At 39.0% G+C, this 17,790-nt stretch overlaps 1 protein-coding gene across 3 annotated transcripts in view; it reads left to right on the forward strand.

The window, feature by feature from the left end:
- Positions 1-17,790, forward strand: part of mtcl2 (microtubule crosslinking factor 2) — an 82,427-nt gene that overhangs the window by 15,428 nt on the left and 49,209 nt on the right. For all 3 annotated transcript variants that reach the window (XM_067526939.1, XM_067526941.1, XM_067526940.1), the window contains exon 4: positions 1,717-1,866. In XM_067526939.1, the coding sequence (XP_067383040.1) occupies positions 1,717-1,866 (150 nt within the window). The remainder of the gene's footprint in view (positions 1-1,716; positions 1,867-17,790) is intronic.

Here is a 17,790-nt window from a genome sequence, read left to right on the forward strand (position 1 = left end):
GAACGATCGTCCACCGATCCCGCAGTTGTTGGTTTGATCCCTGTTCAGTGCGAATGGGTTAATAAGAAGCAGTGTAAAGTGCTTTGAGTGCCAATAGGTAGAAACGAGCTATATAAGTGCAGACTTACAAATTGCTGACTAAGCAAAAAAAGACATAGAGGATGGCTTGGGTGTGATTTAATTTTTTTTTTTTTTTTTTTGAAAAAGAAATATAGATGTTTTCTGACATTTCAAAACTCACACAAGGAATTTGTTCACAAACGTGCTAGCAGATTAATTATGATTAATAATCATCATTGCATGCAGTTCTGCACTATTATCAAAATGTTTCACAGAAAACTTCATCGTCAGCAGCTGCCTGGCCCCTAATCAAATGATGTCTTACTGTAATTGCACCATTACTGTAAACTGTAAAAACCCCATTACCAGACAGCAAGTAACATATAAATACTGCATATTGCAGGATGATTCACAGACTGTCACCACTATGGTTGTGAAAATTAGGTTTAATGCTATTTTTATTGCAGCCCATTTTCTAGGAGTTTTAAAGCTTTATTTCTGGAGCAAAGACGTCATCTGAGATATCCACTGCTTGTCTAAAGCCCATAATGAGAAACAGAAGATTCTGATCAATGTCGACAACAAACATTGTGCACTTGAGAATATTATTATTCCATAGAGTTACCAACATGGAAAAAAGCTTTAAGTGACCGTCTGCAGTTGGTGGCAAATGTTTGCATCCCCATAGTTTGAACTGACAAAACAAGTAAAACAAATAACTTTTTTCATCAAAATAATATTTAACGCACCTTCAAATAGTACCGTACACATGTTTATTTATCAATTAAAGGTAGTTTTTTAATTAATTAACTAAGGAAGATGAAAGCTTTGGCTCTGATATCATTATTTTACTACAGCCTTTCCTTTATACACTCTTTGACCATATGTATTACTTCTGATGGTGAAGGAACCCTTGAATAATATTTTAATATACACCGATCAGCCACAGATGCCAGGTTTATTGCTGCTTTTATTGTTGTTTATTTTTATTGGTTTTGACTCTTTGACATTAGAAACTTTTTCATGAATAAATGTACTTTGGGAGAAACACTCAGACTTTCACAAAGTTGCATTATGCACTTCAGAGACTCCACTACAATAACTGGCTTTTAACTGGTCCTGTTTGCACTGGCAGCGTTCCTGGAACATTTCTGATGCTTCCCAATGATAGAGCCAAGAGTCTATCTTTTACCTGAACCGACTGATTAAACAAACTCTCCTGAGCATAAACCCATGATGACAGTTTAAAGGTTATTGTAGTCAGCACTGGGGAATTAAAATGTGCAGGAGTTACTTTAACCCCACTCTAAATAATTTGAGGGAAAAATATGAGTCATGCACATAGAGTTAATAAATTCTTTTTAGTTGCTTATTTGTTTATTTGTGCCTTTGCTCACACAGAAGAAGGCTGTGGTTGCACCCGGACAGCCTAAAGTTAATTTCAGCAACTGTCAGTTTGATGTCCAATGTGAGCAAAGGTGTTACAGACTGAAGTTTTGCTTTACTTTAAGCCGCAACTTTTTAAATGATCAAACCTGACATTTATTGGACTAAAAAGTGCACAAAACAAAAAGTTAACAAATCTAATCGATGCACCACCTTAAGATTCAGTCTGCTAAGTCCTCTTCCTCCATCCCTCCCTCTTTACCCTCTCAGGTGGCGAAGGACGTTTCTATCCGGCTCCACAGCCAGTTGGACAGCGTGGAGAAGAAGAGGAGTGATCTTGAGCAGGAAAACGAGGAGCTGAGGGTCCGCCTGCAGGACATGGAGGTCGCTAAACAGGTCCTACAGCAGGAACTAGACAAGGTAAGGACCAAAATATCCAGGCCGAGCTGTGTGGAGGCAGACAAGGAGCTCCCAGTAGGGCTAGTTGGCTTACTGAGCAGGATGAATGTACTTGTTAGTTTGGCTGCTAAATATGTTCATTCTTTGCTTTGCCAAATGTGCTGATAACATATTGCTTTGGTAATGAATAAAGTGCAAACACCTCGAGGTTTGTACCTCTGTCTCATTATGAAATAAGCTGAGCTGAGCTGCACAGAAGTCATCTACTTCTGAGCGGTTTAATAAAACTTTCCTGAGTTGTAAATTTCAGCTGAAAATTGAGGTTCTGTGAGATCTTTATTTAGCCGCTCAAACTGTTTTGCCCTTTGAAGAAAATAATGTTCACTGTGCTCAGTACACCTGGGAACGTCCGGAGAGCCCGTCTCTGTTCTCTTCCAGTGTTGACTTTGTGTTGTGTTTCTGCCACTCAGCTGCCACTACAGGGACATTTTTGTTATACCAAGTGTATCCAATAAAGCCCGCAACGAAAAGCAAGTGTTAAATTTGATGCTAGGGCCAGCTGAAGTGAAAATAAACAAAATAGAGATGGCATTGTGCTGTTTTTGGAAGGAAAATAATAAAATGAAATTGAGGTTGGACCCTTTCGCTCTGAGCGAGGCGAGGTTGACCTCTCAGCTGTGTCCTGCAGGCCTGTTTGAAAAGCAGAAATAAAGGCCCATCTTTCCATCGCTCTCTCCCTTGGTTTTGCCTGTGGTTTCTTTTCCCCAGTGTTTCATGGTCTCATGGTCTGATGGTCACGGCCTGGGCCCAGAACCAGGCTCCTGATGTGGGTCAGGGTTGGATAGATGGGTGGGCCTCTGGCAGGGGATCTGGGCCTGCCTGCTCTGGTCTGGCTGGACTGTGCGGTCCCTTGGTACAATCGCCAGTTTGTTGTTGGCAGATGGCTTGGAGGGACACTCAGTGTCCCCCCAGTGCAGCTTTATGACAGTTGACTTGCCTGAGCTAACTGGATGAGTTGAGAGGTGACAGAAAACTACCTTGTTTCATTTCTTGTTTATTAGTATGTGTGAAATGGAATGTGTAGCAGATTAGGGCTGTGTTCAGAGTGATGTGGGACTTGTACCTGACTGTCACAGGATTAATTTGCCCAGGATGTAGAGTTAGATCTCAGTCCTCAGAGTCTCCTGGATAATTTAACAATAGTATAGATCACCATAAATTATCCCCACCTGTACAGTGCCGGTCCAAGCCCGGTAGAAATTGGGGAGTGTTGCGTCAGGAAGGGCATCCGACGTAATAACTGTGTCAAATCAACATGCGTACAATGATGCGCTGTGGCGACCCTGAACTCATGGGATAAGCCAAAAGGACGAAAAATAAATAAAATAAAAAATAGATTTTCATAAATTGCTGTTAATATATAATGCTTTTTCCACCATTTACTGTGTCATCAACTCCTATCAGAAGAAGCAAGTCATAGGCATGAATCAGCACTGCAGTAAATTCAAAAGAGTGTACAAAGTGTAAATGTTGCGTATAAGTGAATTTTAAAGCTTGATTCTCTGTTGTTTCCTAAAAAATGCTTCCCAGGAGTTTTAGTTGACTACATGTAGTTGACACAGTCACTTATTATTTGCTGTATTAATCACTCAGTGCCATCGTCTATGATACTAAATTAAAGACATTTTAACTGACAGAGCACTAGATGCCCCAAATAATTCTCCAAATTACTCCCATGCTACAGTTCTCTTCTCCAAAAATTACCTAGCTGTTCAAGACAGCAGAAGTATTAAAGTAAAATGCTGCATTTCTATCGGAAATTTGCAAAGTGGATACAAAGTACTACTACCTTCTGTGCACAGTGAGTGTTAAAGTCTTATTTATTTTCCACCTGACATACCTGCTTGTTGACGGCCCTGAGTTTTCTGTCTGTTTGCTGACAGAGAACCTGCTTCATATGCTGTGTTTGGGTTTGTTGTTTTGAGTCATGCTGGCCCTGCAGAGAAGGGAATTCTTCACATAGCTGATATGATTCAGGGAACTGTGTCTGTGTTTACGCTCATCCACACAGGAATGTCTCACCCTTCTGTGTCTCACTTTTGCTTATACAGTAGAAACGGGAGAATTCAAAAGACGACTGGGGAACTAAAAAAAAAAAAAAGAAAAATGAATGTGATGTAAGAAAAACAGCAAGTTGACCTTTAGAGAGCGATATCAGGTTACAAAATGATACACAAAATGAGCGTCAAGCAGATAAACAGGACACAAAGGCGTTTCCCACATAGACAGGAGCACACACAGACAATGGAGGCTTTGGTGAGTCACAGGTAAAAAAGCTTTGTGAATTATTGATTGTGTAGTGGTGCAGCCTCCAGCCTGATATTGATATTCTGTAAAAAGCAGAGCGTACTGGCTAGACATTTATTTACCTGCTGCAGGCTGTCCATTTCACTGCTACTGGAGTATTATTATACTTGTTGTCAATTATATTATTATAAGAATTATTTTCTGCAGAGTCATACTCTTACCTGTCACTACTGGGCTAATTATAGAGAACTCTTGTTAGCTTCACGTATTGCTAACAAGATGTATATTTTGCACTGTGATTATTATAAATACAAAAACTTCCCTTTTATTTTGTAAATATACCAGACAGTTGGGTGCAAATGTTTATATTCTCTATTATGAAAAAGAGTAAAAAAAAGATTCTTTTTTTTATCAACATAAGATTTATATATTTATATATAATAATGTGGATTTGTGATGTTATTTTATCACAAATGAACTTAAGTTTAATTTTTAATTAGTGTGTCAAGAGGGATGCAAACTTTTGCGTTGATATAATTTTCATTATTTTACTAAAACTTTTTATACACTCCAACCATGTTTGTTACTTCTGATGATAAATGAACATTTGTGCTAATTAAATGTGCATTTTTATTATTAGATTTAGGGTTAGGTTTGCATTTCCACACATTGTCATATAAGGATCATATAAATGAATGCAGACATAACCCTATAATAACGTAATGTTCTTTCATCATCAGTGTATTAACAAAAAGTTATCGTAAAATTATGAAAATTATATTGGTTTTCATCCCCTATGATAAATTAATTCAAATTGTATTACTAATGAAATAACAATTGTACTAGCTGAATGTGCTAGATGAATATGTTGATGGATAAAAATCTTCGCTTTACTCTTCTTAGCATTTTAAAATAAGGTGAAGTTTTATAGATATGGTCAAACTGATGATGTAACTCTGATGACGTTAAGTTCCCAATCTGCTGCACTTCGTTTTATTTTGTACGAACTGTACAAAGTTCCTTGGTTTTTTTTCAGAAAATTGTAACATATATTTGCTCCTAACTTATGCAAAATAAGTGCATTAATGAAGCAAAATATTTTGTTTACTTGCATAAACATGCAAATGAAGGACTCACCCCTTGATCAGGGGCCTGTTCTTCAGAAAAGTGTAATTTTCCCCATGGAAAAGGGAAATGTTCTCTATCCTCTTAATTTACTCTGTCCTGATTCCCCCCCCCTCCAATTCCTCTGTCACACTCTCTGTCACACTCCCCCTCCTCCATCTCTCCCTTCATCTTATTCTTCCTATCTATTATCACCTTCCATTCTCCCTCCCTCTCTTCTTCTGTCTAAAGAGATGCAAAGGAATGCTGATACAGGGATTTCTTTATCCAGTCACCCTCCTCTATATCAAAATCTTCCCTTTGACCATCTCTCACTCCTTCTGTCCTCCCTCCCTCTTTCACCGTCCTCTCCCTCCTCCATGCAAAAGCTTTGGCTCCCTCTCTCACTCATGTCTACATTATTGTTCTTCCCCCTCCTCTCTCTCGTCCTATCTCCTCTCCTCTGCTGCTCGCCTCATCCCTCCCCTAACCAAAATTATCAAACCATCCAGCTGTTTGACCTTTGAACAAGACAAGGTCAGATTTGATTGAAGGAGGGAGGAATGGTATAGAATTATAAAAGGATTTAGGTGGAGAAAAGAGAGGAGGGTGGGGGTTTCAAGGTGTTTTACCATGTGAAGGTAAGGAGGCTCATACGAAGGAAGGGTTGATTGAAGTGCTGGAGGACAGTTGGTGGAGGGGAGATAATGGACCTGGAGATTGAAGGCATATGAATTTAACCAGTCTATTATTAAAAAGAGCATAAACAAAACAACGTAGATACACCCGACCTCTTATTTTCTCTGCCTTTTATATATCTTCCAGAGTCAGAGGCTTAACCTGACTTCTGAACCTGTTTCACTGCAGCTCGTTTTTGTTTATGCCTTCACAAATACTATCCACTGTAATATGACAGTGTGTGTTGCTGATTGTGTTGAGTGAGTTTCTGTTCCATTCAGGTTTGTCTATAGGAGTCCCCTGGATGAATTTGTGATGGGTAGAGGGAGTAAAGGTGGAGCAAAGAGGAGAATAAATAAAGGTTGGGCAACATTTGTGTTCGGGAGGTGATCATTACCAGAATAAATGAAGGACTTTGATCGGATGGATGAATGAAACTAGTTTCAATGTGTTCTGTGTGTTTTTGCCTATCGCCTGCACCATTTTAGCTTGCGGTGCATTACCATACCGCGCTGTGGGTTCATATTGGGATTCATAGCCAGCACTGTTTATGCATGCAGACGTGAACATGAATGAATAAAATGACGAGCCCTCTTTAGTGGATGTTTAGCTCACTTTATTTAATGCACTCTTTAGCACAATATAAACCAGATCCACACAATGAAAATGAATTTATATGTATCATTTATGCTGAGTGAATACTGCATGAATAACAGCCATAACCTGAGGTATAACTACTACTAAATACTTATCTATTGCCTTCGTACTATGAGTGACTCCATCAGTTTTATGAGATACTGAATACCCCCTTTCCGGTTGGATCTCATAAGATGCACAATTAATAATCAATATGTCTAATCAATTTGCAACCAGTATGTTCAAGCATGTTTTTGCAGCCCTTCACTAATTCACTTTCTCGTCTCTGTATCTTCACACTGTGACAAGGAAAATGTCACTGCGCCAGCAACTCAAATCTTTGTGGTCTTTTGATTGTAAACTGCAGTAGATATCAAATCAAGCAAAACTTTATGTATATAAAAACTTTATTTGTGCAGATTACTGATATTCAAAGTTCTTTAAAGATGATTTAAAGTTAAAAGGTGATAAAAGATATACCAAGCAAATACAATAAAAGATAAAAATAGTCAAAACTGTAAGAAATAATAAACAAGTGTTACCCTATTGAAAGTAAAATAAATAAAATAATTAAATACAATTTTAAAAATAAAGAAATTGACAACAAGCCACACGAAACAAGGTCAATAAGACATAAGAGCATGACATTATAGGACATTGTCCAAAAGCAGCTTTTATTACAACTGCAGTGCCTCTAGGTGACTAAAGGAATAATAGGGAGATAGAGCCCTCAGCGTTAGGCAGATGGAGAGAGATGAAATGGAGAGATAAATACAAGGATGGAAGGCTGGTTGAACCTGAATAATTCCTCTAAGATACAGATAGACAAAGACACAGGAGGAAAACAATGAAATTAAGCAAATGAGAACAAAAGGGGGGAGGCAGAGAGAAGAAAATTATACTGTTTAGGACAGAAGAGAAGATAGTGGAAGGGGGGGACTATACCATGTGGGGTCTTGGTTGGAGGGCTGGCAGATGAGGAGATAAACTGCTCATTGGGAAACAAATCCTCAGTGATTGGAGAGTGAAAAATGCAGCATGTCACCCACTCCCCTGTTTTTTCTATGTTTTATTTCCTCGTCTTTCTTTCTCCCATTGTTTCTTTTTTTTACAGTCGCCGCTTTCTGTATCTCTGACATGATATAGTATAGTCTCGCTCTTCCCTCTTCTCTGTATGTGTTTGAACCCCATGTTTCCCTTGAATGTCATTCAGGAAGTCTCTTTCTCTTTCTATGTGTGTGAAAACATGGTGACTTCACTGAGAATCAAAAGCTCAATCTGTCTCAATCTGTCTGACATTTATGTAAATAAAATGGTCACTATACTGAGCTTTCTCTCTTTCAAACTCTCTGTCCTTCCTTTACTGCTTTTACAGTTTCCTCATAGCAAAGAACTTACGAAAACATGTCTAAAACATGTGGAAAGTTAAGTGTCAAAAAACAGCTGGAGCGCATGTTGTTATAAACACAAATGAACAGATAGTGACATATATGTCTAAAGAAATGCCACTAAACATTTTATACTGTTAGAACTGTAGATGAGATTTGAAAGTGCATATTTTATTATTATTGGCCCATAAAGCTTATGTTAACCACATGGTTATCTTAAACATTGCAACAATGTATTATGTGCATTTCCCTTAGCAAAAATGCTACATGAAAAAAAATTACCTGCATCAGTTCATTTGATAGCTAGTGACTTGCTAGTGAAATGTCAGTCCAGCATTTTCACATTTCTATATAGCATGTAATCCTTATGGTATGCAGCATCTCTCCTCTAAAAGCAGTGCAGACAGGAAGGGTAAAAACAGGCTGATAACTGCTTTTGTTAGTGGTTTGTGATTGCAAGCAATAAAACCAGTGTGTGGGCCAGAAAGCTGCGCATAAGAACTTTGGGGACACCTTTGGGCTCACTGCCAAGGCAGAGTGGTTTTGCCAGGAGGACATGAGATGAAGTGGTGCCATTTCCCGGTTTTATGAAGAGATGTCTGACATTTTGGTCATTTGGGTCACTCCGGTGGCAGCGACCTGGGAAGGATATCTGGAAAGGACCCGGCCCTTAGATTGCAGAAGGGATTGTGGCAGCTCCATGTGCAGTTTCCTGCAATGACACCGGTTTGTTCCAGCATTGTTGAGAGGCCGGTGGGGACAATGGGATGGGCAGCAGAGAACAGCTTTGAAGTAAAGGCGGTCAGCATTCAATACAGCATTCATATTTAATACAAAAGCAAAAATAAAATTTGTGTTAAGAGATTTAATGTGGGTAGGAACAGAGGTTATTACAATTTTGAAGGGAGGTGGTGTAGTTCGATAACGTCTGTGGTAAGACACTAATGAAACACAGACAGCGTGTGTGACAAAGACGCTGAATGTAGCAGCACACACACAAATACATACCAAGTCATGGAAGGGTGAAGGACGGTCCATATAAAGTATTTAGCTTTGACTAGGGAAACACAATAGAGGAAAGAAAACTGACACTCCCATACTTTTGTCTTATGTTAAAATACAATTTTCACCAGATACTAAAAAACAAAATAAAAGTTTGTTTTGTGTTCATGCAGAACCACTGGCTCTGCCGCTGATTTCAACACACCAAACACAAAAGCAGGTGAGCGGTTTTGGAGGGTCAGTTTATACGAGGTAGTTTACTACAGTGTTTTACTCATCATGAAGACACTATTGATAAAGTCCCTGTTTTTGGGCAACATCATCCTTTCTGTAGCTGAGTCACCAAATGTCCAGTGCAACTGATATACTGGGCGAGACAACGGTAACTGGGGGTTCACTCCCTCGCTGTTAACACTTTTATGATCAATGAGTCAGTGTAAGACATCAATCATTCCACACATTTAAGTACAGTGTGGATTCCTCCTCAGCTCCTCAGAGTAAAATCTATCCACTCCCCCTCTTCTCTCACAACTCTCTGGTTGTCAGTTGGTTTCCCGCACGGAAACATTGAACATGCACAAGCCCACTGCGATCATGTCTGAAGCTTTAGAAACATGATGCAATTCCTCACATTAACACACATTGAACTTGTTTTAACAGCATTTCTGTTTAAATTGACTATAAATAGACACTGAAACAGAATAAAACACAATATATTACTTTATTGTCATGGTACAATAAAATTAATGGTGAGCAAGATTTTTTTAACATATATAATTTAATTCATAGGTCTCTATATAAACTTATATACTACAAATAACAGAAGTAAGGAAAAGATTTAAGTAAAAGACTCAGAGTGACATCAAAGTGAAAATTTTCAGAATTAAAACAGGATAAATGACTGATTACAAGATTGAACATTTGTCTAATGATGAAGACCTTTACTTTTTAAATTATTTTTTAATAGTGTTAAATTAAAAAAATAAAAGCAGAGTTGGATTTTTATTTTTTAAACATGTCTCTTTCATTATAATGATCATATTCAAGTTTCTTCAGAGATAATTGTGATTTCCTTTTTTTTATGGAAGGGTACCAACAATTTTGACCACATCTGTGACCTGTGGTGAATCTAAATCTACTAAGACTGAACGAATGATGCTGAATCCCATATCAATGACACACATTAATTTCTGAGTTCAACTGATGAGGGGAACATGAACATACTCGAAGTGTCAGAAGTGACTCTGATCAGCATTTTTGAATCAATTTCACAGATAGTCAACCTGCTTCCTGAAATACCAACAGAATTCTTTCATGTGTTTGTTGTTTTTTCTGATGCACCTCTCACACTATCTGGTGCAGAGATTTCAACCATTATAGCTTTTTACAACACTAGCAGATGGTTTTTGTGTTTGCTGTCTGTTGTACGGTGAATATTGGAACAGCTCTGTGTCCATTCCTCTTTGAACATTTTGGTCAACTTAATTTTGAACAAGGGACAGTTTCTGTCAATCACTGGATAATGGTTTATGGTTACTGAATACTGTATTGTTAACGACAGTATAGGACTCTTTAAATGCCCTCCCTCCCCATTCTCCAGTTACTTCTGAAGGAAACGGTTCCCTGTTATTTCTAAATTTCAGGAAGCACTGCCTATTGTTTAGTTCAGGTTAAGGGATGTTGAGCATGGGTAGCTGGAGACTTTGCAGTGTGCACATGAGTGTGTGTGCATGTGTATGTGTTTTAGGTCTTTCTAAAAGCAAAGACAGGGCGTTGATCTACATGTGGGTTGGTCTGCAGCGTGCATTCATGTACACTCCTGTTGTACAATCCTGTGCATATGTGTGCAAGGCTTGCAGCATATTTCCACTTTATAGTCATGTAATTATGATGTCGTTTAGCACGCAGATACAGAAAAGCGAGAGCTTGGATCAGGGTTAGTAGAGGGTCTGCTGAGCTGTAAAGTAAGCTTTACAATTTGCGGGCAAAACCAGTTTTTTTATGTTTAGGGCTCTAAAAACCCACAGATCCCTCAGTTATTTTTGCTTTGTTTTCAGTTCCTTTATGTAACTTAGCATCATTATCATAAGTCTTAGCCAGTCGTGTTCTGCTCTTGTCATCATACCTGACTTATCGCTGTGATATAATTAATTTATTAATAAGTCTTTCATTGGCTTGTCCTTTTTTCATCTATATCTACCATTTTGCAACATGCAGGTCATGACACCCATGTTATTTCCCCGAGGTCTATCTCAGGCCTACAGGACACAATGAAAGCTGTTTGTTGTCCACAGGCACAGAAGGGTTGTTAAGTGGGTCAGACCATCAAAGCAGCCTGGATTTAAACTTAGCTTTATCTGGGTCAGAGTGATTGATTAGAGAGAAGGTGGAGAAGGAAGAAGAGAGCATGTGATCAACCACATTATGTCATTACCTCATCCACCACATATCAGAGGCAGGCTTATGTGTGCATTAGGGAAGACACTCTGATCTTAAAAAGTTATTTTAGTCTTGGGGTAGGAGAGGGAAAAGGCCCAGAAGCAGTGAATATGGCTGGAAAAGAGAAAATTATGTCAACTCTTCTGTGATCGTTGTCTTTTAATTACAGAAGCTAAAACTACATGGTGTAATTAAATGATCATAAAGCGTGAAACAAACAGACAACTAGAGAATACTGTGAAGCAAAGCAATAGAAAGATTTAGAGAGACATAGTGCAAAGATGCAAACAATCAGGATAGGGAGGAAGGGAAGTAGAAAGAGGGAAGGGGAGAGAAATTATTTAAAAAATATTCAGATACCTGTAGAATAAGTTAGATGACTGAGAAGAAGTGAATGAGAAGGAGTGAAGGAGAGCGCAGATAATAACTACAGAGGAGGAATGTGAAATAGGATGGACAGGAAAATGGATGAAAAGGTAGTTTTAAAAAGCAGATTGTGAACAAGAAAAAGTATAAGAACATGGGGATGGAAAACACAAAGAAACAGGCAAGAAACAAAATGAAACATGTATGAAGTCTCAGGAGAGAGGAAGAAAAACAGAAAGAAAGACAAGGGGAATTTTGCTGGCAGCATTTCTGGGTCAATGGGAGCTTCACTAGTACCAGTGGGACATACAGAGGTCTCTCTCTCACACACACACAAACAACACACACAGTGAGCGTAGTGAACTTGCACCTTTTGATACAAAAGGCACACACAACATTATAGAACACTGACACGGTATGTATAGAAGACCATGGAGTCTCACACACACACACACACACACACACACACACACACACACACACACACACACACACACACACACACACACACACACACACACACACATACACACACACACACACACACACACACACACTCTCTTCTTATCAAAGCAGATGGACATTGCAGCTGCTCTGGACACAGAGGGATTCAGTTTTTACCTGTGATTTACTTTGCTTAAGATGGAGTCGCCCTGTTTGTATTTCAGTTATTTTTTCTAACCTCATTAGTGACTATATATTTGAAAAAACTGCAGGAATAAAGAAATGCAATTCAACAGTACCACAAACCATAGTGTTTTTATGTTGACAATTTGCTTGGTCTGTAAATACTTTGACTAAAGACTTGGACCATCATATCTGCCCTATTGTGGAGTTGGTCAAGACACTGTAGCATTTAAATCCACCTTCTGCATTTTATTTACCAACCTGCTGAACCTGGGTGTTGATTAATATCAACTTTCAGCTAATTGTTTAGCTTTGGTTCACTTTCCCTGCTAGTATAGTTTTTTTGTTTGTTTGTTTGTTTGTGTGTTTGTTTGTTTGTTTAGCTGCAATGGTAACAATGCAATGGGTAGACGTAGCACGGGGTTGATGACTTTTGAAATGGGGAAGGGAACATCAAAGTGAGGGGCAGGAAGCTCTCCATCCAATGAGGGAGGTCAAAGGTGGAAAACCAGACCTTCTCACCAGGAGCATACTGTGGGGCAGGAGAAGCGTTGGCCCACTTTTTGTAGTTTGACACTGATCGAAGAAGTGATTGGCGTCCCCTTCGCCAGGCAAGGTAACAGCATCATACTGCAGCAGCAACCAACGGAACCATGGCCTTAGTATCCTGGGTAGAGAACAATGGTGGTTGATAACCACACAAGACTTGAAAGGGGCTGAGACCCGTGGCTGCGGATGGAAGGGAGTTGTGTGCATACTCCACCCAGACCACACTTTTTGACCATGTGGAGGGGTCCCGGGGACAAAGTACACGCGGGCTTGTCTCCAGTTCCTGCCTCACTCTCTCAGATTGGCCGTTTGACTGCGGATGAAAACCTGAGGACAAGCTGACTGAGTTCCCCAACAGGCGACAGAAACTGGCGACTGAAAATGATTACCGGTGATTAGTGAAGCAGTTTGAAAGTGAAGTGATCAGGAACAGGAAATGACTGCAAAATAAAAGCCTGAAGGCGGAAGTGAAATCAGCGATCCTGAAAAACTTAGTTTACATCTTTAAATTCACAAACACATTTGTTATACACACTTTAACTGTGCAGTATTATTTTCTCCCATCTAAACATTTATAGCATATAAATGTTTCAAAGTTTTCTCATGAGGCAGGAGAAAAATCAGAGCTAACATGGTTTTTCAGCAGACAGACAATTATCATTGTGTTTGCCTCTGCCTCACACTGCCTCTCCTTATTACAAATATTTGCGTTAAATTTTTCAACAGTCGGGGATCTTTTAGGGACCCACGGGGGGTGCAGAGGTAATTTCATGCCTCAGTAGCTGTAACATGAGCCTGTCTGAGATGCCCCACAGGGCAACTGGATACTGGATGGTCAGTGATGGAGACACAGTGAGGTGACTGGGGAGTAATAACAAAAAACAAAAGAAGGCAGAAGAGGAGAGAACATTAAATGGTGGAAAGAAGGAGGAAGGGAGAAATGGAAAGAATGTGACACCATTCATTGATACAAACTCGGTTGCAGGGAGGGGGACATCACAAAGAGTTCGTGTGTCCACTCATTGTCTGCTGCTTAAACTGCTTTTATTCAGACATAGTGCACAAGAGTATGTTTAATAGAGCTTTCATTGTTTAACCAAACTCCAAAGATATTCAAATTACCGTCACATAAATTTGAAAAAAACGCTTTTCATGATCAAGAAGCTGGAGTTTCCCTGTTTGTTAACTGATCAAACTGGTCGAAAAGCTGTTGTATTTCACAACAGCTTTTTGACCATATGGTGGGACACTTTAAGTGCTAATGTGTCACCAGAAGATGACTCCTAACACCTACTGCATTGCTGCCTTCAGGTGTAAACCTCATCTCCCTGAAATGTCACCTCCTGCGTAGCTGAGTGCAAGGCTGCTCGTAGGTTGACCTCAACGCATTTCTGTATGGATAAAACAGATCCTTTTGAGCTCTTAAAATATGGCCACATTTCCACCTTTAACCCACTTTAAAAAGACAGGAGAATTTGGAGCTTTTCATCGAGGTATTACCAAAAACTTGTGACGCTTTATATTGAACATTCATTTAATTTTGTACTGGTGTCTCAGTTTGAGTTTGGTTATTACCATGCAACCATTTATGGCCCCAAGCACAAAGTGTGACAATGTTGGAAAATGTCAAACATAATTGTTCTGACATTTTCCCTGCAGGAGATGGAATATTGAAGGTGTCAATGCATTCCTGACTGTTATATGTTGCTTGAGCTACAATTCTATGATTAACAAAATGTACAAATGTGCTCATTTAGAGACAAATTACCTGATATTAAGTCACACTTTAAAAAACATTTCAAACTTTTTGCAAAGATTTAGCTAATTTGAGCCGGAATGGCATGCTGGCAATGGCAATGACAAAGTCTTGCCGTATATTAGAATGTGTTTACCTGCGAGGCTTCTTGGAGTTCTGTGTAAATGGGGTTTAAAGAGGAGATGAATGGAGATTAAATGTAGAGTAGATACACTCAGTGATGGATGACAAGCTTTAGGCAGTGCACCTGTATGTCCACACACAAAAGGAGAAAGGGATTGAGTGGGTGGAGGAAGGTGAGAAACTGACGAACGGGAAAAAAAATCACAGCGGGTGGACGGACAGCAACAATGCGGTAAACAAAGAAAGGAGCAGATGGTGGAGGGGAGAGGGAGGCTTCCCTGCTCTCTGTCACAGATTTTAAAGGTCTACAGCTGTTAAAAGCTGACTGGAGTGCAGATTATCTCACCTGTGGGGGACAAATAGAGATTTGCTGAAAAGGTTCCACTCTGGTCTCTGCGGCAACCATTGTGTCCGGAAATAAAACTCTCACCACACACACACATACACACACACACACACACACACACACACACACACACACACACAGTATTGCATGTGTGCATAAAGTGCTAGTGTTTCAGGGGTATTGATTTTCTTTAACCGTACCGTAGCTCAGCCATGTACCATGGATCCAGCTTCTTCCTGCTGAAGTTGCATTATCTGCTTTTTTTGTGTGTATTAATGTATGTGTCTGTATGTTTTTAACCACAGCTTCTGATTTATGGGAAATGTGGGTTAGTGTGAGATGCAGAGCAACTCTTGAATTATACATGATTTCAGCAGCGATCTGCTCAGGAATCCATTAAACTGCTACTGTACCCAAGCTCTGCTGTCTGAGAATACTAACAATACTACTACTGCTACTACAGTACCAGTTTGCTGGATTATTCTTGTTTGATTTTCATAAACCGTCCTGTGATGACTCCGTTTAAAGTTTCTACGATTGACATGAAATACATTTTCACACATTATGTCTTTTCATAGAAGGGAAAGCACATGTTAAAAAATTTAAGGTGGATGTCTTTAGTTAGCTGCTTCAGTTTCAGGTTCTGGATTTTATGCAGGCGGGCTCACTAATAAAATAATTAGAGTGAAATTGTTTTTTAGCACTGTAGGGGAACTCTGGGACAAAAGTAAACCTTCATAGTTTTATCCTCAAAGTGTAAGGATGTATGTTTCTCGTTATATCCTATTACAAACATGTCATCTACTAATGACACCAACACTATCAGCATTTTTAAAATTGCCGCTATTTTAAAATTCAGTGTATTATAAAAGTCAATCATAATAAAATGTCAAGTTTAATCTAGTGAGTACTTTACTACTTAACTGTAAAAAGACTCAGCTCATCCCAGATGTGTCAAATCTAAAACGCATTGTAGGCTACTTTTCTCCTGCACAGATACGGGTGTGTCTGCTGTGGACAATTAACCAACAATTATGTCTAAATGATGAATGTTTACATGTTTAAATATGCACTCACAGATTAAAAACATTTAAAAATTATTACCTTGCTTTTTAACTTGCAGTTAAAATTACAAAATTAGAATTGTCTCCCGTCATCTGAATTTTGTTTTAGAGAGTATAGACCTCTGTGATTATTTTTCAACATGAGTTTCATAAGCTCGACTTCTGTGGTTATTGTTAAATGATCTGTGCTAAAACCGTCCCTCCCCTAATTTTCCTATTATAACAAGTCAAATGTCTGTGGATGCCCTACAGCATGGAAGCTTTGTATTTGGCAAACAGATCTAGGATAGTGAGACCACTACTCTGCAGTCCTGATAGCAGCTTCTGTACTTTAGGATGCATTTAGGCCTCTAAAGTTTTCCATGTTCGCTATTTTAGTAAAACCATGTCAGCATGGTAATATTTGCAGAAACAAATTTCTACACAGATTGAATTTTGGGCTATATGAATGGCGCTATTTACAGGGGATCAGGTGATGTGCAGAACTTTCATAAATTAGGTGAAAACTGAGATGACCTGCTGCTGATGCTCGGAAAGTGTAGGAAATCAGTGAAACTAATAGAACTTTGAAGACATTGTCTTCACAGGGTTGTCCTTTAAAAAGATCTTTTTTGTGTCTTTTTTGTTTTGTGCAGCGCACTAAACGTAACCTGCAAAATATTGGTAAACTTCATCTGTGTGCCATGTAAAACATATTAAGCAGATGTTTCCACGCAGAAAAAGTCTGATTATTATTCTGATTTCACATTTGTTTAATCCTTCTATTTACAGTAATGGATTTAAGCACTGACACTGACCCCATTTCACTGTGACTTACAGTTTTCCCAGTGTCACATTAATGTAACCTCCTTAAATAATTGTTAATCTGCTCAGCAGCTTCTGCCTGTTTGCGGTTTTACTGCTGGATTCTTATTGTAGAGCAGATAAACAAATTAGGCTGGCGACTGCTCAACTCGCCCAGAGCCAAATCAATAAAGGCATTTAAATTTTTTAAAAGGTTGGAGTATCATTAGCTTTAATGGCTCGACACTTTGCTAAGTGAAAATGTCAAGCTGTCCACAGATATCCCTGTGCTTTGGAGCAGCAAAACGGCACCAGCATCAGCCTTTAAACCAATGCTTTTTGAAATTCTGGTGGGATTTGTTAATGACCAAAGTTTTTCATTTGTTATAATTTCATTCTATCAGTTTAGAATGTGAGCTGAAATCATCCTCATTAAAGCACTGCAGGTGACCTTGTCTTTGCCATTCAATGAGACAAAAGGAATAGCAGCGTTTTACAGTGCTGAGAGTTCTATGCTGCGAGGATGACAGATTAAGTGGATCTGATGATCCTGGCCATTGATATTCCCGGAAGCTGTAATTACATTACAGGTGTAAGGTATTAAACTGTGGACGTGAACTGTGTTCTGGATTCCAATGTCTGATATCACTGAGGAGGTTTATAAAGCCAACTGGGAGTTTTCATGTTTCTTCAGATAATGGGAAATACTTCACCTCCAAAAAGCACTGGAGAAGGTTTAAACAGCAAAAAGTAATACAGTGCATCAGGAAAGTATTG

The sequence above is a fragment of the Channa argus genome, chromosome 13 (assembly GCF_033026475.1).
Source record: "Channa argus isolate prfri chromosome 13, Channa argus male v1.0, whole genome shotgun sequence".
Lineage (NCBI taxonomy): Eukaryota > Metazoa > Chordata > Actinopteri > Anabantiformes > Channidae > Channa > Channa argus.